We start from the raw sequence: 22,133 nt of genomic DNA, 5'->3' as shown, positions 1-22,133 counted from the left end.
TGTGTACTACAGCAAGTAGGCCCACGGGCAACGCTCCAAAGCGGTAAATCCATTACAAGTAAAACACCATCCGGCAACATGTAGAGACATAAACACATCTATTTCGGGAAGCATTCTGTTTGATAAAAGTCAGCTACTGGAACTTTTATAAGGTGACTAGACACTAAAATTACACCCCTAAAGGTCTGACAGCAACGTGAAAGCAGTGGCTGCAGAACAGCACCTTGTATTTAACGGGAGCCATACAAAATCATTGAAACTTCTTACTCATACCCATGCACAATTATAATAAAGGGATACTTCTGGCCATAAGACTGAATTTGTTCTTAGGTGAGTACATTCACCCAGACCAAGTGGGCTTCGTCCCTCACAGACATGCTCCTGACCAGACCAGACAGGCCATCGACATTATTTCTGCCTTAAAAACGAACTGGGATGGGGGAGGACAGAGAAAAGGCATGCTGCTATCCCTTGACCTTCATAAGGCATAGTTACATAGTTACATAGTTAGTGAGGTTGAAAAGAGACATAAGTCCATCCAGTTCAACCTATGATGTGTGTGTGTGTTTGCTTTTAACCGTACATTGTATACCCCTGTATGTTGTGGTCTTTAAGGTGTCCATCCAATAGTTTTTTGAAACTATCAATGCTCCCCACTGATACGACTGCTTGTGGAAGAGAATTCCACATCCTTACCGCTCTTACAGTGAAGAACCCCTTACGCACTTTAAGGTTAAACCGCCTTTCCTCAAGTTTTAGTGAGTGGCCACGTGTCTTATTGTATCTCCTTTCTCTGAATAGTTTGTTCCTTATGCTAGGGTCGCCAGTACAGTATTTGTACATTGATATCATATCCCCCCTCAATCGTCTCTTCTCCAGAGAGAATAGGTTCAGTGCTTGTAGTCTTTCCTCATAGCTGATGTCCTCCATTCCCCTAATTATTTTTGTTGCCCTTCTCTGGACTTTCTCCAGTTCCAGCACATCCTTCCTGAGGACCCGTGCCCAGAACTGGACAGCATACTCCAGATGTGGCCGGACCAGAGTCTTGTAGAGTGGAAGAATAATCTCTTTATTTCTGGAGTGAATCCCCTTTTTTATACAACCCAGTATTCTGTTGGCTTTGCTTGCGGCGGCTTGGCATTGCATGCCACTGCCAAGCCTGTTGTCTACCAGTACCCCCAGGTCCCTTTCCATCCTAGACTCACCCAGAGGTTCCCCCCCTAGTGAGTAGCTTGCTTTCTGGTTTCTGGCTCCCAAGTGCATTACTTTACATTTTTCTACATTAAACCTCATCTGCCATGTAGTTGCCCACCCCGTTATTTTGTTCAGGTCTGCTTGCAAGATTTCCACATCCTGCATAGAAGATATTGGCATGCCTAATTTAGTATCATCTGCAAATACTGAGATTGTACTAGATATCCCCTCCTCTAGATCATTTATGAATAAATTAAACAGGATTGGTCCCAGGACAGAACCCTGGGGGACCCCACTTTCCACACCCGCCCAATCCGAGTACTCCCCATTAATCACCACCCTCTGTACTCTCCCCTGGAGCCAGTTCTCTATCCAGGTACTCACCTTATGGTCCATACCTACCTTCCTTAGTTTGTACAGTAAGCGTTTGTGGGGAACGGTGTCAAAGGCCTTTGCAAAGTCCAGATACACCACATCCACCGGCTTACCTTTATCTAGGTGGCAGCTCACTTCATCGTAGAAGGTTAATAGATTGGTTTGGCACGAACGATTTTTCATGAATCCATGCTGATTACTACTTATAATACCGTTTTCATTACTAAAGTCTTGTATGTGGTCCCTTATCATCCCCTCCAAAATTTTGCAGACTACTGATGTTAGGCTGACCGGCCTATAGTTACCCGGGATTTATCTCGGCCCCTTTTTAAATATTGGTACCACGTTGGCTTTTTTCCAATCAGCTGGCACCATACCCGTCTGTAAACTATCCTTAAAGATCAAGAATAATGGTCTGGCAATCACCTGGCTGAGCTCATTAAGAACCCTTGGGTGCAAGCCATCTGGTCCCGGGGATTTATTTATGTTAAGTTTCTCTAGTTTAGCTCTAAGTCTATCCTCTGTTAGCCATGGCGGCACTTCCTGAGGTGTATTATTTAGTTCGGCCTTACAAGCAGGGTTCGTGTAGCCCCCCGATTCCTTTGTGAAGACTGAAGAAAAGAAATTATTTAACACTTCCGCCTTTTCTCTGTCCTCTGTGGCCATTTTTCCTTTATCATCTTTTATGGGGCCAATGTGCTCTGGCCTCGCTTTCTTACTGTTTATATACTTAAAGAACTTCTTGGGGTTCTTTTTACTCTCCTCCGCTATATGTCTCTCGTGTTCTATTTTAGCCGCCCTGATTTCGTCTTTACATTTCTTATTACACTCTTTGTAGTGCTTAAATGCTGCCAATGACCCCTCAGTCTTGTATTTTTTGAAGGCCTTTTCTTTAGCACTAAGGCGTTTGACTCCTTATCCTGGGAATACTTCTCGCAGACGCTTGAGAGATATGGCTTTGGGAATAATTTACTCACGCTCATACAAACCCTATACAGGGAACCTATAGCGAGATTATCTATCAAAGGTTATGGCTCAGAGTACCTGGCCATTCGTAGGGGGAACGGGCCAGGGGTGCCCATTGTCCCCCTCCTATTTATCTTAGCCCTGGAACCATTAGCTACTAAAATACGCCAAAACCCCAATATCCAGGGTATTCCCCTGCGGCGACAGAGTGCATAAGTGCGCGCTCTTCGCCGATGATATCCTGCTATATTTGTCTACCCCATTGGTTTCGGTCCCTAATTTGCTTAGGGAGCTGGGGTCGTTCACCGCAATCTCTGGTTTACGTGTGAACCACTCCAAATCCCAGGCCCTGAATTTGACACTGGATGACACCACAGTATCCGCCCTTAAAACGAACTTTCCTTTCAAGTGGCAGGACAAGTCACTACCGTACCTGGCCACCTTACTGCCTCTGTGGACACGCTCTATGCATCTAACTACCACCCCTTATACAAAACTTTGCGGGCAGATCTTACTAGATGGGCAGTTAGCCCCAGGTCGTGGTGTGGCAGATTGCATGCGTTGAAAATTAATGTTTTGCCTCGGTTGCTATATCTATTTCGAACTCTAGCCATCTCCATTAATATGCCAGATCTTAAAGCGTTTCAAAATAAGCTTGTGCAATTTATATGGGGAGATAAGAGGCCTAGAGTGAACAAGCGAACCCTCTTTACACCTAAATTGCGAGGAGGTCTAGGGGTCCCTGATCTGGTAAAATACTATTATGCTGCTCAACTCACCCAACTGATTAGGTTCCACTCCAAGGGATCTCACCCAATATGGATGCAGCTTAAAGCCACCCATTTACCCACTACCCCAATTAATCACTTGATGTGGCTGTGGCCCAGAGACCGCCCTGGGGTTCTGTGCCCCACCTTGTCCCTGTCCTTGGGATTATGGGACAGATTGTCAAAAAGACATAACTTCAAGTCCCCCACGCTCCATTAGTTTCCTTATTGGGCAATCCGATGTTCCCTCCAGGCCTCTGTCCTACTGCTTTTGAGTGGTGGACGAATAAGGGATTTCTCCGGTTGGTGGACCTTTGTGATAAGAAGGGTCTGCTCCCTAGAGCTACATTACAAGAAAATCATTCTCTTCCAGTGAGGGAATATTTTCGCTACACCCAGATCTCTCACTATGTGAACTCTATGAAACGTATTTGCGATATAACAACCTCGACCCCCATGGAGCATCTCTGCAACACGATCGATAAACAGACGGGCTTCGTATCTCTTATTTACAATATACTGAACGATGACAGAACTAAATTGCCTTATATGAAACGTTGGGAGGCAGACTTGGGTGAGGAATTGGACAGGTCTGAGTGGAATACGTTGGCACAGCTAAACTCGAAATCTTTGATTTATACATCTCTGATAGAAGCTAACTATAAAGTGTTCTTGAGGTGGTACATGGTCCCGGTCGGATTGGCTGCAGCGGTTCGAGAGGCCTCTCTAAAGTGCTTTAGAGGCTGTGGCCAAATGGGCACAGTTCTGCACGTCTGGTGGACTTGCTCTAAGGTCCGACGGTTCTGGATTCGCATATATAATTTTTTATATTCCCTTACACACATTAACCTGGTAAAGTCGCCTCTACAGGCGCTTTTAGGTAAACCTATTGAGAAGGCTTCGAAACATACCAAACGCCTGGTAACATTTATTTTCACAGCAGCTAAAATAGCTATAGCCCGTTCCTGGAGATCTCCGGTGGTACCGATTAAGCTGCTTAAGGCTAAGCTGACCTGGGTCATGATCAACGTGAGGATGGTGGCTATCCCTCAAAATAAATTGCACCTTTTTGAGAAGACTTGGGACCCCTGGGTGAAATACCTGGCGGGCTCCCCGTGAACAGGGGGGTGCTCCCCCCATATAACGGGATCAGGCGGCTTATTTGAGTCTCCTGGGCCTCTACTTCGCGGACCTGGACACCGACCTTCTGCTGCTTCTATTCCTCACTCTATCCTTTTTCTATTCTTTTTCCATTTCCTCTTCTTTGTTTTCCTTTCTCATCTCTCTCTTCTTCATGCCCTCTTCCTTTCTCTACCACAAAGTGATTTATGAAGATGTTGGTGGTCTTAGGGCCCTTACTGACCCTCTGCTGCCGCCTGTTGCGGCCATTATTTATACTTGACATGTCAGTGGCTCTTTTGTGTCAATGCTGGAGGTGAAGGTCTCTAATTCTAGCAATAGCACAATGGGCTGGAGACTGGGTGGCCGCTTCCCCCCTCGGGGCGCAATGTGTTCCCCTGGGGGCGCCGGAGGTGGAGGAGTGGGGCCCAGCCCGGATAGCAATGTTCCGGTCCACGGTGAAAGCCAACAAAGTGTTTTTCAGATGTGTATGCCACTGCCTTACGCTCCTCTGCAGACCATGTTGACTGTTTAGCATTATTATATGTCATCTTATACTATGGTTGTTACCTGTAAGCATCTTTGTGTTTTTTTTTTCCCTTACAAAAATTAATAAACATATTGAAATCTAATAAAGAGATACTGTAGGGAGTAAGAAGTGGATACCTACCTGTTAGAGACGACATACAACTCAGGCAAAACAGTGCACGGCTGGTCACAAACAGTCACTGATACATCCTCGGCTTTTTGGCCCATGTTCCGGCCATTAATCGTTATGATTGCTCCTCCATCAATAATCCCAGTGGATGGGGAAAACTACAAGAGAAGCAATTAAAACATGACAAACCATAAAGAAGTATACAATCCTATGCCCCCTACTATCTAAACACATACATTTTCAATAATTGGAGAGTTATAAAACTGGGTAGGGCAGCCAGGTCACTAGCATTTTCATAAGGAGAGGTCAGCAATGGCAGCATGCCTTCTGTCATATCAACGGTGTGGTTGGGCAAATCTCCAAAGCCGGCTATTGTATTCTGACAACCAGGACCCCCAGCTGACAGAATATCCAAATAGTAACTGTATTTGACTGGATGCAGATGCTGTTCGGCTAACAATTTTCCATCTGGCTTCTTCAAATTTTCAGATCAAAGGATGTGGGGCAGGTGGATGCTGTAAGAGCCACACATGGCAGCTGGTTTATCAGGAACTGGCCAAAATTAGTTCCATGTATGGCAAGCTTAAAGTGTTACTAGACTAACAACAGTAAAACCAGTCTGGATATGCAGTAAAGCATGCTTGTTATAGTCACTGTGGAACCTAAGGGGTTAATTCTCTGCATTTTGTAAAAAGGCTGTTTGATCCTGTCTTCTCTGATCCTCCCTGTCTTCCACTGTCCCCAATCCATCTCCTGATAGAGCCTTGGGGGAACTCTACACATGCTCAGTTTGGTGTGCATTGTTAGAGTGTTTTTTTTTTCTTGCAATAGTGCATGTGATCAGCACAGGGATAATCAGCACAGGGATAATCAGCACAGGGATAATCAGCACAGTCCTGGCAGAGGGTCAGGGGTCATGCAGCCTCATAAGACAGTCAGCGTAGAATCAAGGGTCCTCCCACAAAACTGTTATATACTGCTGATGAGAAAAGGTATTTAGCAGTTCATATTTACTAAAATAATTGCATCTCCATGTTCTGTGTACTGTGGGAGACCAGATATAGCGAATGCAGGCTCCTGGGTTTAAAAGTTCATCTTCCTTAGAAAACAACCACAGCCAGCAGTAGAAAAGCCTGTCCCCTGCCAGCATGCTGCAGAAAAGGACCCCTCTCTGTGTGGAAGTAGTGGTCTCTCAGCAGAGGTCCACCAAGCCACCCACTAAGTCAGAGCTTAAGTTCTGCAATCAGCAAAGGTCATGCTCCCTGCTGATTGAAGAGCTCTAGCGCAAGGGTGTGAGACCACTGCTTTCATACAGTGAGCAAGGCTCCTACTTTTCAGCATGCTGGCAAGGGACAGGCATTTCTACTCAGGATGTGGCTGCTTTCTAAAGAAGATGAACCGTGACAGGGTCTTTATAAACATAAATTTATATATCCGCAATTGCCTGTCAATACTTACAGAGTAGATATGCGGCGTGGGACAAACATTGATGGTGGACTGTTCACACCGTTCCTCATGCACACATGAGGCCTCCTCTTCCTGACCACACCACCGGCACTTGTAATCGGGTTCCAAGGCCTGGCAACGACTGCAGTCTGACTGTCCAACGGAGCAGCTATATAAGGTCACTGTTAGAGATGGCGGCAAGGTGGGCAGTACAAAGAAAGCACACAGAGGAGCAAGTGAGATCAATTTGTTTCAGAAAATATCACTGTGCTGTTACACCAATATGCAAGATATATTATAATGCAAAGTTATGGTAATGTCTATATAATTGGTTAAACTGCCATCTTGTGGTTGTTTCGGTTGTTGTTGCACTTGCTTTCTGTCTATCCCTTCTGTGTTCCCTCCTGTCACCTCCCCATTTCCTGTTCCTGCTTCTTTATGCTTGTGGGAATAGACATGGCTATATCTGTCTAGTCCTTTATACAATTTGCTCACATCCGGGAACACATTACCATGTTTTGACCTGCAGATACCATCTTTCAATCATCTGCCACATTTTGTTGTCTGCTATACCTACTGCTTGCAATAAAACCTACGTGGCTGGAAAGAAACGGTGTCTGGTGAGTTCAGCTATCTGATAACGATTGTCCGCGGTGATTGTATCTGCTTATACAGGCCAGGAATAGGTCTCAGCAAGGGATAAGTCACTATTACAACTGGAGTCAGAATAATCACCTTCAACGTCAATTAATGGAAACGTCCAATGTAGCATACAAGACGCACGCTGACCGCCCCATAGCAGACTTACTGCTACAGGGCAGCCACGCCACGCAGGATCATATATAGATGTGATCCTGCACTTGGAATCTATAAGGTTGATTCCAACCACACCCCTGAAGGAGCTGTGAAAGCCCCGAAATGCGTTGTATGGAGGACGTCAATCCTTTTTGCCTACTAACATTGGTGTGATATGTATATATATTCCATGTACAACCATGTCCCTATAGCATTGGTGTTTTTATGCTAAATTAAATAAAACTGATTTTTATTCAGATCATTTAGTACTTAGTGCCTTCAAAGTCCCACCTCAAGCGGAATTTTGATTATGGTTTATCTATTAGGGATGAGGCACATTTAGGCAGGTACCTCACTGACTTTCTCTAACCATTGCCTGGGACAAGAATCTCACAAAGAATCCAGGAGGAGGAAGCACATCCGTTAAAATGTTCCATGCGAACGGGCAAGTTCTTGGAGGTTTGAGAAAAGTGCCATCTGGCAAAGCAGCCGTCTCCTTTCTAGCTGCGTTGTTGGATGGCTGTATAGGGAGGAGGTGCGCACTGTCTGACCTCACAGCTTGCCTTAACCAGCAAACAGGAAGATGGGACAAAGTACTACATGAACTTTCACAATTATGGCCATTATATGGAACTGACAATCATAGCAAATAACTGAAAAAATAAAAAACAAAGAGGGCGCCTCTAAGTGCAGCACACCAGCCGTTTATTACAATAAAGGATTAAAAACACTCACAGATAATCTGTGTAAAGTCAGCTCATCATATTTGTAGTATTCCGGCAGGACCCGTGTCACTGCTCTCTCCATTCTCACCAACCTGACCAGAGGCTGCAGGAGGATTGGAACGCAGGGTCAAGATGGCCGCTGCACTTCCAGGATCAGTGTGGAACGCGTGCAGAACTGATGAAACCAACATACTTTGAAGGGGATCAATGATGAATGTAAGGGGTAACATGCCTAGGCCCCAAAACGCGTGCTGCACCTTCCCTGACGTCATTTCCGGTGCATGCACTCCATGCTGGTCCCGTAAGTGCAGCGACCATCTTGACCCTGTGTTCCACGCTGGTCCTGGAAGTGCAGCGACCATATTGACCCTGCGTTCCAATCCTCCTGCAGCCTCTGGTCAGGTTGGTGAGAATGGAGAGAGCAGTGACACGGGTCCTGCCGGAATACTACAAATATGATGAGCTGACCCTGCGTTCCAACCCTCCCACAGCTGTTGGTTGGCTTGTCAAGAGAGAGCAGTGACATGGGTCCTGCCATAATAATACTAATATGATGAGCTGACTTTACACATTATCTATGAGTGGTTTTAAATCTTATTATAATAATTGACTGGTGTGCTGCACTTAGACGCACCTTTGCTTCTACTCCTAGGCAGGTTACCCCTTACATTCATCATTGATCCCCTTCATAGTATCTTGGTTCCATAAATTCTGTAGACAACAACAGTATGAAGAAAGACCTTGTGCGCATGCTCCGAAATGCATCCTGCCCCTTTCCTGACATCAATTCGGCTGCGCGTGTTCCAAGCTGTTCCTGGAAGTGCAGCGACCATCTTGACCCTGCATTCCAATCCTCCAACAGCCTCTGGTTGGCTTAGTGAGAATTGAGAGAGCAGTGTTGGGTCCTGTCGGAATACTACAAATATAATGAGCTGGCTTTACACATTATGTGGGAGTGTTTTTAAACCTTTTTGTAATAATTTACTGGTGTGCTGCACTTAGAAGTGCCGTCTTTTTTTTTTATTTTTCATGCCAGAGTTTGCTTCTACTCCTTAAAGTGCTGCTCGAGTGCCCCCCTTGGTCCCTTCCTACTCTTATATCCCTCCCTTGGATGGTGGCAAAGAGTACCAGTATACCACCAGAGGTCTCTCTCAGTCAGGAGCGCCCTATGAACTATTCTTTAGCAAAAAACTATTTCCTATGATCATCAGCTCCATCTAGTGGCCATAATGTAGTCATTTCCTGACTGACTATTCTGTATGAAGAACATACCTAGAGAGAAAATATCCTAAAAACCTTCATTTTTACCTTCATTTGCAAAAAAACAAATGCAGTTTTACAGGATAAATGTAAATGTTTTTTAATATCCACCTCTAAAACGCAAAATTTTCTGCAATAATTAATGGCAGCTGTGGTACAACACACTACTAAAAGCTATATTTAAAAATACATGTAATATTTTAATGTGTAACTAGATTGATGGGTCTTTTTTTTTTTTAAAAACGATTTGAAGGATTGTTTCAACCTACAACCACCTAGCCGATACAGCTGTCCTCATTTGTCTAGCTGGTGGAATAGCTATGCACATTATATACACGGCAGAAATGCATAAGCTGATTTATTTTTTTTGGTAGTAGAAGAAAGAAAAATGATTGTTGAAAAAATCTGCTTCACTACTACTTCCACCAAGTCAGGACAGTAAACCCAGGGCTGGCCCACGACATTGTGCTGCCTGGGTCCAAGAATGAAATGCTGACCCCCCCCCTGAAAAAAATTATGCCCAACAAAAGGCCCTCACAACCAATATTTTACATAAATATAACATTTTGAAAATATTACATATACGGTTATACTCTTCCATAACTCACCCCTGGACCGGTTCACCAAGCACCCATTGTCTGTCCTCAGTCCTCCTGTCACTCCTATGTCTGCCATGCCCACCGCCCTAGAAGATCCAGCCTGCTTTGCGTGAGATGGAGTGCACTGATGTCCGACGTCATTGCGCACACCGCGATCACGTGAGGGTTGTTCCCCTGAGAAGATGCTCCACCTTCTCATACTCATCAGTTTGTATTACGGGCGGCAATATACGGGCGGCAATACAAGATTGAGAAATGCCATCCGTAACACGCCACAAACTGACGACAAACAAAACTGCTCATAAAAAAATCTTGGGAGTCAATTTTCTGCCCCTCTCCAATGGACCCAGTGGGACCCATGGTAGGGCCAGGCCCTGAGTAAACCCCTCTCAATTGTGGGGGGGGGGGGGGGGTTACTTTCCAGACCCACCCGCAATAAGTGAAAACCCACAAAATAGAAATACCCCATTTAAATACACCCTAGGCATGTTTTTATTAACTTTTACTGTACTTTTAAAAGCATTTTAAGGTCTTTAAACACACTTTTAAAACAATAGAAACACATTTAAACACATAAAAGATACTGAGAGAGAGCAAGAGCTATGAAAAACACAAAAACAGCACAAAACACTCAAAGTTATGCGGAACACCGTACACTGTAGGGAGACACACGGAACAGACAGAGCAAGGCGAGCAGCGAGATGCTTCTAGAACACAACAGCCAATCAGTGGGCGAGAAAACAATAGCGATGCTCTGATTGACTGAATCGTTACGTACAGTTATTCTATCATGACACGCGAGATTTAAACTCATAAACAATGCTGCGGAATGCTGTGAAATAGCGAAAATATACACAATATCAAAATTAATAGGAAAAAAAAAACCCGCAAAATACCGGGACCGCGAAAACTGAACCACAATATAACGGGGGTTTACTGTAGCTAGAATCATAGTGCTACTTAGTGGTCAAGTTTAGGATTTTAGAGCTGCCTTGTTCACAGTCCCAAAATCATGGTTTGCCTTGGGTTCCCACCCATTCAACATGGCACTAAAAAAATATCAAAATCTAAAAGGCAACAAATTTCATTACAAAGACATAGAAAGGCTGAAGAGTTACCCTTTATATCGTCCTTATTGTCTACTCGGTATACATCCCCCTTCTTCACATACACAGTAACTGGATGCTCAAACACATGCAGAGGGTATTCGTACTGGAAGAGAGACAAAGCATCAAAGCATCAAGTACCGATCAAAGCAATGAGACGAAATGATTTGCGATTCTGAAAACATCACAAGACCTTTGCGGTCTCAGATCATGTGCCCATAGACATCAGCAGGGCTGGTAGTTCTGCTTGGCTGGTCTGTTTTTTCCAACATTGCCATGGGTTGGCCGCCCATTCTTGGTGAATTGGCTGCCATAATGCACCACAATGGAACGGCATGAGTTTAATAATTTATTGTTAAAAGAATTGTCATGTAATATATGGAAGAACAAAGGTTTGCAAGCAGCATTTTCCGAATGTTTCCTTAGTCGCCCCAACCCAGCTGTGCATAGCTAGCCCGCCCTATCCCCGTCCATCAGTGTTCTATTGCAATGTTTACCTGTGAGGGGGGGAGACTGCTCTATCTGATCTGTGACATTGAAAAGAATGCAAGGCCTTTTCCAAATAGAGGAAGTGCTAAGTGAGAGACCTCCTGTGATATCTGCACTGCAGCTGGAACTACAAGTCTTAGGGCTGGATGCCCAGCGCTCTCAGGAAACTTCAGGCTGAGAAAAAAAATTCCACATCTAATAAAATATGCAACAGCCAGAGATAGGGCACACTGCAATCGAGGGAACACTGCAATCGAGGGAACACTGCAATCAAGGTAACTTTACTGTGCAAAATAGATTCTGTCCATAGTTCAGCTTCAACGGCATAGCAATGGAAGACATTAGTGAACATTGGGTGAAAAGAGATGTGCTGAGTGAAAGCATATGCCTTTCTGTAGGCCATGAGAGAGGTGAATGTCTGAAGGTATCTGAAGGGTGTAATTGAAGACCATGAGGGTGGTGAATGTCTGAAAGTACCAGAAGGGTGTACCTGAAGACAGTGAGAGTGGTAAATGTCTGAAGGTATCGTATGGGTTAACTGAAGACCACGAGGGTGGTGAATGTCTGAAAGTACCAGAAGGGTTTACCTGAAGACCATGAGAGTGGTAAATGTTTGAAGGTATCGTATGGGTTAACTGAAGACCATGAGGGTGGTGAATGTCTGAAAGTACCAGAAGGGATTAGCTGGAGACCGTGAGAGTGGTAAATGTCTGAAGGTATCGTATGGGTTAACTGAAGACCATGAGGGTGGTGAATGTCTGAAATTATCTAAACATGAGGGGGGTGACTAATGAAAAGGATCTGAAGGGTGTATTTGAAAACCATGAGGGTGGTTAATGTCTAAAAGGTATCTGAAGGCTATAGCTGAAATCCATGACACAGCTTACTATGCTTCAGCTATGAATGGACACAGGAGCTATCAATACCGATCACCCACTGTGTTCATTCACTACCAGAAGGGGGCCAGTAAATTAAATATTTACCGGCACATAACAGGGGGAATCAAATGGTGGCAGGACATGGAGGGGGGTTAGGTGCGGCGGGTAGGGAAACTACAGTAATGATGCCCTGTGTGGCTCTCCCTGCAGCAGCTGAAAGCTGGCTATAAAATGCTGCAGAGAGCTGCACTGGGTATCATTCCCATTCCTGTAATTGTTCCCTCTGCTGCGCCAATCCTCCTTCCTGTCCTGCCCACATCTGATTCCCGCTGCTGAAGAACGCAAGGGTGGTAAATCCATGAGGGTATCTGAAGGGTGTATTTGAAGGTGGTGATGAATGTCTGAAATTATCTGAAAGGTGTATTTGAAGACCATGAGGGTGGTGAATGTCTAAAGGCATCTGAAGGCAATGAGGGTGGTGAGTGTCTGAGGGCATCTGAAGGCTATATCTGAAGATCATGAGGGTGGTGAGTGTCTGAAGGCATCTGAAGGCTATATCTGAAGACCATGAGGGTGGTGAATGTCTAAAGGCATCTGAAGGCTATATCTGAAGACCATGAGGGTGGTGAATGTCTAAAGGCATCTGAAGGCTATATCTGAAGACCATGAGGGTGGTGAATATCTAAAGGCATCTGAAGACAATGAGGGTGGTGAGTGTCTGAAGGCATCTGAAGGCTATATCTGTAGACCATGAGGGTGGTGAATGACTAAAGGCATCTGAAGGCTATATCTGAAGACCATGAGGGTGGTGAATGTCTAAAGGCATCTGAAGACAATGAGGGTGATGAGTGTCTGAAGGCATCTGAAGGCTATATCTGAAGACCATGAGGGTGGTGAATGACTAAAGGCATCTGAAGGCTATATCTGAAGACCATGAGGGTGGTGAATGTCTAAAGGCATCTGAAGACAATGAGGGTGGTGAGTGTCTGAAGGCATCTGAAGGCTATATCTGAAGACCATGAGAGTGGTGAATGACTAAAGGCATCTGAAGGCTATATCTGAAGACCATGAGGGTGGTGAATGACTAAAGGCATCTGAAGGCAATATCTGAAGACCATGAGGGTGGTGAATGTCTAAAGGCATCTGAAGGCTTTATCTGAAGACCATGAGGGTGGTGAATGTCTAAAGGCATCTGAAGACAATGAGGGTGGTGAGTGTCTGAAGGCATCTGAAGGCTAAATCTGAAGACCATGAGGGCGATGAATATCTGAAGGCTATATTTGAAGTCCATGAGGGTGGTGAATGTCTAAATGTATCTGAAAGATATATCTAAAGACCATGAGGGTGATATATGTTTGAAGGGTGTATCTGAAGACCAAGAGGGTGGTGAATGTCTGAAAGTCTGTTGAAGGGTGTCCCACCCAAAGGAAAGAAGCCATGAAGATGTGAGTGAGGGGTGGTGACCAGGAAAGAGGTGACAGACACGATACATGTTAGAAAACGGCTTTGGTATTGTATAGTATGCACAGCAATTAGCTATGGTCAGTGCTCACCTGAATAAAACAGCAGGATGTGTATGAGCCAGGCTACACACATGAAGCCAAGTCAATATAAAACTATTGGAGCTTTTTTTTTTTACGTATATCAAGTGCAAGAAACAGGGAGACACATCAGATGTCATAGTTTAAAATAGTATGGAGTAAATAATGTGAGACTATGTAGAGCAGCCATTCTCAACCAGGGTTTTATGGAACCCTTGGAGTCCTCCAGAGTCCAGAGGTTGCTATGGACTTTCTTGAGCTGCGGCTCATACCAATGATCTGTAAAAGTGACATTCTGATCACCACTGTAAAGGGGTGGAGGTCCCTCTGACCTACATAATGAGCAATTTTTGCAATGACTCCTCATTAATTTATTTTAGCAGGGGTTTCCTGACACCTAGAAATTAATTTAAGGTTGACGTACGACAATGATGTAATGGGGGAATTTCACTACAGGGGTGTTATGGGTGTCCACAACTGAGAAATTCATTTGAAAATCACCTTCTAGAGCAGTGATGGTGAACCTTGGCACCCCAGATGTTTTGGAACTACATTTCCCATGATGCTCAACCACACTGCAGAGTGCAATGAGCATCATGGGAAATGTAGTTTCAAAACATCTGGGGTGCCAAGGTTTGCCATCACGGTTATAGAGAGACACTTTACAATGGCTTTAGAATCTCCCTGGCTGGCACAGATGTATACTAACCTTGTAGGTCTCACAGTGCACAGAATACAGCTCCTGTTCCCCGGACATTTTCTCCACTTGTGCTCGCAGAGTGATGGGGGAACCCTCCACCTCTATGATGCAACTGTACTCCAGAACCCCACCCTAAAATATTTCACAGAAATGCTAGTTACAGGGTACAGAAAACATTGCTTCACAACCAACAACATTGCCAAACAGCACAGACTTTATTTAATAATCTGAATCTCCACTTTCAAATAGTCATAAAATTCCAGCATAGCTTTCAGGGATTGATTTTCTTCATTGACTTGTATTCTCTCCCTGTCGGGAGATTGTCGGGAGACAAGTATCGGGCTGATTGTCCTGCTATAAGGCCAGGGCTGCTAATAAGGGGGTACCACAGGTCCTCCTGTAGAGGGCCCGGACAGCAGTGGGAATCAGATGTGGGCAGGACAGGGAGGGGGATCGGTGCTGCAGAGGGGACAATTACAGAATGATACCCTGTGCAGCTCTCTGCAGCATTTTATAGCCGGCTTTCAGCTCCTGTAATTTCTCTACCCGCCGCACCTAACCCCCTCCGTGTCCTGCCACTATTTGATTCCCCCTACTGTGTGCCAGTAAATATGTAGTTTACTGGCCCCTTCTAGTAGTGAATGAACACAGTGGGTGATCAGTATTGATCGCTTCTGTGTCCATTCATAACTGAAGCATAGTAAGCACAGCTTACATTTATGAACAGGAGCCATTGTCTCCTGTTTATTCATCTTCAGTGCAGTTGAGGCAGCAAAGAAAAAAACGGAAGAATCGCTGTCCTCAATTCCTTTCTCTATCTCAAAGGTGAAATGTCAAGGGTCTGTTTAGACCAGGGATCTTCAAACTATGGCCTTCCAACTGTTGCTGAACTACATAATGGATGAGGCATTGTAAAACTCTGACATTCAGAGAAATGACTAGGGCATGATGGGAATTGTAGTTCCTGAACAACTGGAGGGCCATAGTTTGAAGACCCCTAAATAATTTAAAAAATTGTAAAAGAAATTTAAAAAAAAACTGTAAAAATTGTAACAAATCAAAAAAAAAAATTGCACAGAAAAATGTAAAAAATGAATGGCTTATTAAGATGGGATTTCTGGTCCATACAGTGTGAATGAGCGATTTGGTTGTGCGTTAGAGCCGTCTGTCACTCTATGGATGCAGTGGCTGTATAAACACAGCTGCATTTGAGAAGTCAGTGGGTGGCCCCAAATACACATTGTCTGTGTTTGAAGGCCATACAACTGCATCCTCATGCCATCAGGACCTGCGTCTGTATTCATACAGCTGCTGCATCCCCATAACCCAACATGAGCTTCCTGCATACAGTAATAGCCACATATAAAAAATAAAAACGCCAATCCACACTGTACAGGCCACAGCACCTATGTGAACGAGCCCCAAGACCTTATTTACACACAGAACTCTATTAACTCAATACAAGTTTTTTTTTTTTTTTTTTTTTTTTTTTTACAGCTTTTTTATATCTTTTACATTTAGCAGGAACTTTGTAAGTTAGGAGTCCACGAATGATGATTTCAGTATATTTTTAGTAAAAATATTGTTTTGATATTTTTGGGGGCAGGACCCTGTCAGGTAGGCTGTATGGGGCCCAGTGATTTCCAACAGCAACCCTGTCTAAGGCCATCCTGTTTCCTGCATGAGCTTAGTACTGATAGACAGTTAAAACACATAAAAAAAAAAAAAAAAAAAAAACAGCTTTTTAAAAACTGACATTTTTACCCTCCTCCAGCAGTATTATCAGCCCTGTGCTCTGGCAGGAGAAGGTAAACCTCTGGGGTGGCCTTAAAGCCAAACACTGAACTGACATTTCCGGGCTAACCAGGAGAGAATACAAGTGAGTAGCAGCACACACACCAACCCCAAGTATCAAGTACTATTATCAAGTAGTATTTTTTTAAATCATTTTTAAAAAATTTTTTTAAATATCAAGTAATATTTTTTTTCTTTTCTAGTTTTATACAGTGGGGAAAAGGTTAGAACCTCTGTCAAGTTTTCCTGCTATCCAGGGCTCCTATAGATTTCCCCTTACTTTCTGTTCTGGGGATAACCTTCTACTTAACAGGAAGTGAGGGAAAATCTGCAACGGAAACAGGCAACAATAAAAAGCTGATAGAAGTGACATTCCTCTACTTAACTAAAAAAAATCTGTGTTGCTGTTAAGAGATTTCCACTCAGTTCCTGTCCTGGTGACAACTTTTTTATTAGACAGAAAGTGAAGAATTTCTGCAATGGAGCATTTGATGGCAGTAAAACCGGACAGGAATTTGAATTCTTCCTGACTTCTTGAGCCACTTCTTTGTTGCCTTGATGTTATGTTTTGGGTCATTGTCATGCTGAAAGACCCATCCACAGCCTATCTTCAGTGTTCTGGCTGAGGGAAGAAGGTTCTCATCCAAGATTGTACAATACATGGCCCTGTCCATTGGCCCCTTAATGCAGCAAAGTCGTACCTTTCGCAGAGAAACAACCCCAAAGCATCACGTTTCCACCTCCGCGCTTAACTGTAGGGATGGTGTTCCTATCACAGTCAGCATTTTTCTTTCTTCAAACACGGTGAGTCAAGTTAATGCCAAAGAGCTAAATTTTGGTCTCTTCTGACCACAGCACTTTCTCCCAATCCTTCTCTGAATCATGTAGATCAGGGGTCTCCAAACTGCGGCCCGAAGGCCAGATGTGGCCCTTTGCTAGTCTTTATCTGGCCCTCGGGGTACTATTCCTCCCACTGATATGAGGCACTATTCTTATAATTCTTCCACTGATACCAATGATGGGATACTATTCCCCCTACTAATAGGGACACTGCCCCTTTCTCCTATTGACCACCAAACCTGAGGCCATATTTATTGTCATTGATGCCGAGCCTGGGACATTTACTGCCCTGCGGGCCACAATCCGGCCCTCCTAAAGTCTGAAGGATAATAAACTGGCCCTTTGTTTAAAATATTTGGAGACCCCTGATGTAGATGTTCACTGGCATGACTGTACATGGGACTTCTTGAGGAGGGGAACTTGCCTTAAAAGGTACAGATCAACATTGCTGCATTGAGGAGCCAATGATGGAGCGCTGTATTGTAAAATCTTGGATGAGAACCTTCTTCCCTCAGCCAGAACACTGAAGACTGGTCATGGATGGGTCTTCCAGCATGACAATGACCCAAAACAGAAAGCCAAAGCAACAAAGGAGTGGCTCAAGAAGAAGCACATTAAGGTGATGGAGTGGCCTAGCCAGTGTCCAGACCTTAATCCTATAGAAAATTTATGGAGGGAGCTGAAACTTTGAGTTAACAGCAACAGCCAAAAACCTTAAAGATTTAGAGAAGATCTGTAAAGAAGAGTGGACCAAAATCCCTCCTGAGATGTGTGCAAACCTGGTAACCAACTACAAGAAACGTCTCACCTTTGTGCTTGCCAACAAGGATTTCTCCACCAAGTACTAAGTCATGTTTTGCTTGGGGATCAAATATTTATTTTACTCTCTGAACTGCAACTCAATTTACAACATTCGTATCGTGTTTTTTCTGGATTTTTGGTTGATATTCTGTCTCCATCATTTAAAATACACCTATGATAAGAATTATAGACCCTTCATTTCTTTGTAAGTGGGCAAACTTACAAAATCTGCAGGGGATCAAATAATTATTTTCCCCACTGTATGGGTGTGTGGTGAGATAAGGTGAGATATGATTGGTTGTTTTTGGTTATTGCACTTTTCCTGTCCCCCCGATCTCTTACTGAATAAGCCATCAGCAGAGAAGAGAGAAAGCAACTATTGCCCAATGACATTTCCAGCCATTCTAACACAAATCACATGCCACTCAGCATGATATCCGGCCTGTAATAAGAACTCCAGCAATGTTACATGTGATTAGCAATAATTTCAATGTTTTTCACTGCAATTAGGACATGGGTTTTAGCTAAGGAAAGTTTTGTTTTTCAGTGGGAAAACTGAGACAGAAAGAAACAATTCAACCTCAGTCCTTAAGATAAATAAAAGCTAAAATGGAACTCTACCCAAACATTATTTTCAGATTTAGGTGTAATGACGAGAATAGGTTTAATCCCTGCCAGGACTTTACAGATATATTGGACCCCGGAAGAGAGATTTCTAATCTCCTCAGGCTATTATCATGCTCTCTTTTCTATGCTCAACTAGTGTATAGGTTCACCTGCTAAGACAGAAGAATGGACGAATAGCCAGAGGATCTCACTAGTTACTGTAAATCTCCCTGTACAACAGAGCTCAGGCTGGATGAGAAAGAAGCAGTACAAGGAGCCAATCAGTTCATGTGTTGACAGGAGCACGCTGATAGGGGAAGAAAGCAAAGTGACAGGGAGATAAGCTCATGACTGTGCGGTTTCACCTTTCACAGTCCAACCATCGGCTGAGAGCAGTTCCTTGACAACCTTGGCTTAAATAAAGAGAGTTACATGATGCTGGCAGTCATTCAAACTAGAAGACTAAGAACATCTAGTGGTGGAAGAGTATTGCAACAACACTTTCCTGCCCGGCACTGGCATTCCATCTCTGCATATGAATGGAAGTGGTCACATAAATAAAAGCTTAACCTGCCAGCTCCTGAGTCCTGAGACCCAAGAACCGTCTATGACCACAGCCCGGAACCAGACACAGAGAGCCGTCTACGACCAGAGACCGAGAACTGTCTATGACCAGAGACCGGGACCAGAGACCGAGAGCAGTCTGTGACCACAGATCGGGACCAGAGACTGAGAGCTGTCTGTGACCAGAGGTCATGACCACAGAGCGGGAGCTGTCTGTGACCACAGATTGGGACTAGAGACCGAGAGTCGTCCGTGACCACAGAGTGGGACTAGAGTCCAAGAGCCATCTGTGACCACAGAGTGGGACTAGAGTCCAAGAGCCATCTGTGACCACAGACCGGAACTAGAGACTCGAGAGTCGTCTGACCACAGACTGGGACTAGAGACCGAGAGTCGTCTGTGACCACAGAGTGGGACTAGAGTCCAAGAGCCATCTGTGACCACAGACTGGGACTAGAGACCGAGAGTCGTCTGTGACCACAGAGTGGGACTAGAGTCCAAGAGCCATCTGTGACCACAGAGTGGGACTAGAGTCCAAGAGCCATCTGTGACCACAGAGTGGGACTAGAGTCGGGGAGCCATCTATGACCACAGACCGAAACTAGAGACTCGAGAGTCGTCTGACCACAGACTGGGACTAGAGTCCGAGAGCCAGCTATGACCACAGACCGGGAATAGAGACTTGAGAGTCATCTGTGACCACAGACTGGGACTTGAGTCCAAGAGCCATCCATGACCACAGAGCGGGAGCTGTCTGTGACCACACAGCGGGACCAGAGACTGAAAACCGTCTGTGACCACAGATTGGGACCACAGACCGGCTGCCTAATGCCCCATACACACGTGCAGATTATCTGCAGACTTTTGTCTGCAGACTTACCAAAACCATATAATATGAGGTCAAACCTAAACACTTTCAATTTGTATGCAATCCGGCAGGCCCTTGCACTACATAGAAAAGGTAAGTCTGCAGACAAAAGTCTGCAGATAATCTGCACGTGTGTATGGGGCATAAGATTAGAGATGCCTGTATTTTTTTCTGAACAAGTTACCCTCCCTGATCAGAAATAGGCCAACTCACATTGAGAAGATTGAGATTACGTCCAATAAGGTCCAGTTCTCTTTCCATGCCAACCGGAATCAGACGAGACCCTCTGACTCCCTCTATTCTCGGGCAATAGTCTGGACCCGACAGTCCTTTTTCTTCATCCTGCAGGAGACATGAGATATTTACCAGACTTCAATTTATTACATATACGTAGGAGGCTACGGCAACCACAGATATAAATACTTTACGGGAAAGCATAAGTGGGACTGAGGGCTATGACCTTTCATAAGTTTTAACAGTAGCAAACTTTGAAAACTTTTTACTTTCATATATCCAAGCAAATCGGCAAATATGACCATTTTTTTCTGTCTACTGAAACCCATCATCCAGGGTCCCTTCAGCTTAGATTTCCTTTTCTTTACTTTATTCCCGCTGACATTATCCAGGGCTGTGCACATAACCGTACATGGACACAAGCACCATAGGGAAAGTCCAGGGTTCTCCAAGTCTGCCCACAATTGCCAGGCAGTGGTCAGATGAGATGACCTCAGTCAGAAGGTCCTGGGAATGGCTAATTCTACAATTACGTTCTTTTACATGGTTTCTAATCATCTACTAAAAGCCTGTGCCGAAGGCAAATAATAATTTAATGACTTCTACTAATGATGGCACTAAATCTGCCAGGTAAAAGAATAACTCACTATTTCATCTCTCTAAGACCACACCCTATTGGGTGAAATGCATTAGAAAGTGCTCTTAGAAAATGGAGTAGTCCTAGAAAATGCCCTAATGGCAGATAACTAGTAAACCATCATTGTTGTTAGTTGTAGGAAAAGTGGCCAATTGTTTTCAGTGGGAGGAATAATGAACCATTGTTGGTGTCAGCGGAAGGAATAATGCACCATTGTTGGTGTCAGCGGAAGGAATAATGCCCTGTTGTTGGTGTCAGTGGAAGGAATAATGCCCTGTTGTTGGTGTCAGCGGGAGGAATAATGCCCTTTGTTGCTGTCAGTGGATGGAATAATGCCCTGTTGTTGGTGTCAGTGGGAGGAATAATGCCCCGTTGTTGGTGTCAGTGGAAGGAATAATGCCCCGTTGTTGGTGTCAGTGGAAGGAATAATGCCCCGTTGTTGGTGTCAGTGGGAGGAATAATGCCCCGTTGTTGGTGTCAGTGGGAGGAATAATGCCCCGTTCTTGGTGTCAGTGGGAGGAATAATGCCCCGTTCTTGGTGTCAGTGGGAGGAATAATGCCCCATTGTTGGTGTCAGTGGGAGGAATATTGCCCTGTTGTTGGTGTCAGTGGGAGAAATAGCGCCCCGTTGTTGGTGTCAGTGGGAGGAATAATGCCCTGTTGTTGGTGTCAGTGGGAGAAATAATGCCCTGTTGTTGGTGTCAGTGGGAGAAATAATGCCCTGTTGTTGGTGTCAGTGGAAGGAATAATGCCCCGTTGTTGGTGTCAGTGGAAGGAATAATGCCCCGTTGTTGGTGTCAGTGGAAGGAATAATGCCCCGTTGTTGGTGTCAGTGGGAGGAATAATGCCCCGTTGTTGGTGTCAGTGGAAGGAATAATGCCCCGTTGTTGGTGTCAGTGGGAGGAATAATGCCCCGTTGTTGGTGTCAGTGGAAGGAATAATGCCCCGTTGTTGGTGTCAGTGGGAGGAATATTGCCCTGTTGTTGGTGTCAGTGGGAGAAATAGCGCCCCGTTGTTGGTGTCAGTGGGAGGAATAATGCCCTGTTGTTGGTGTCAGTGGGAGAAATAATGCCCCGTTGTTGGTGTCAGTGGGAGAAATAATGCCCTGTTGTTGGTGTCAGTGGGAGAAATAATGCCCTGTTGTTGGTGTCAGTGGGAGGAATAATGCCCC

General features: G+C 44.5%; 1 protein-coding gene across 1 annotated transcript in view; it reads right to left on the bottom strand.

Annotated features, from left to right (window-relative positions):
- Nucleotides 1-22,133, bottom strand: part of PLXNB3 (plexin B3) — a 206,644-nt gene that overhangs the window by 50,778 nt on the left and 133,733 nt on the right. The window contains exons 10-14 of the mRNA XM_082264425.1: nt 20,305-20,433; nt 14,628-14,750; nt 11,023-11,116; nt 6,538-6,707; nt 5,092-5,237 (exon numbers count right to left, since the gene is read on the bottom strand). Coding sequence (XP_082120551.1) covers nt 5,092-5,237; nt 6,538-6,707; nt 11,023-11,116; nt 14,628-14,750; nt 20,305-20,433 — 662 coding nt within the window. The remainder of the gene's footprint in view (nt 1-5,091; nt 5,238-6,537; nt 6,708-11,022; nt 11,117-14,627; nt 14,751-20,304; nt 20,434-22,133) is intronic.

Source organism: Pelophylax lessonae, assembly GCF_965119305.1.
Source record: "Pelophylax lessonae genome assembly, chromosome: 7".
NCBI classification, from domain to species: domain Eukaryota; kingdom Metazoa; phylum Chordata; class Amphibia; order Anura; family Ranidae; genus Pelophylax; species Pelophylax lessonae.
Note: the sequence above shows the minus strand (reverse complement) of the source record. Positions and strands in the feature narration are given on the sequence as shown.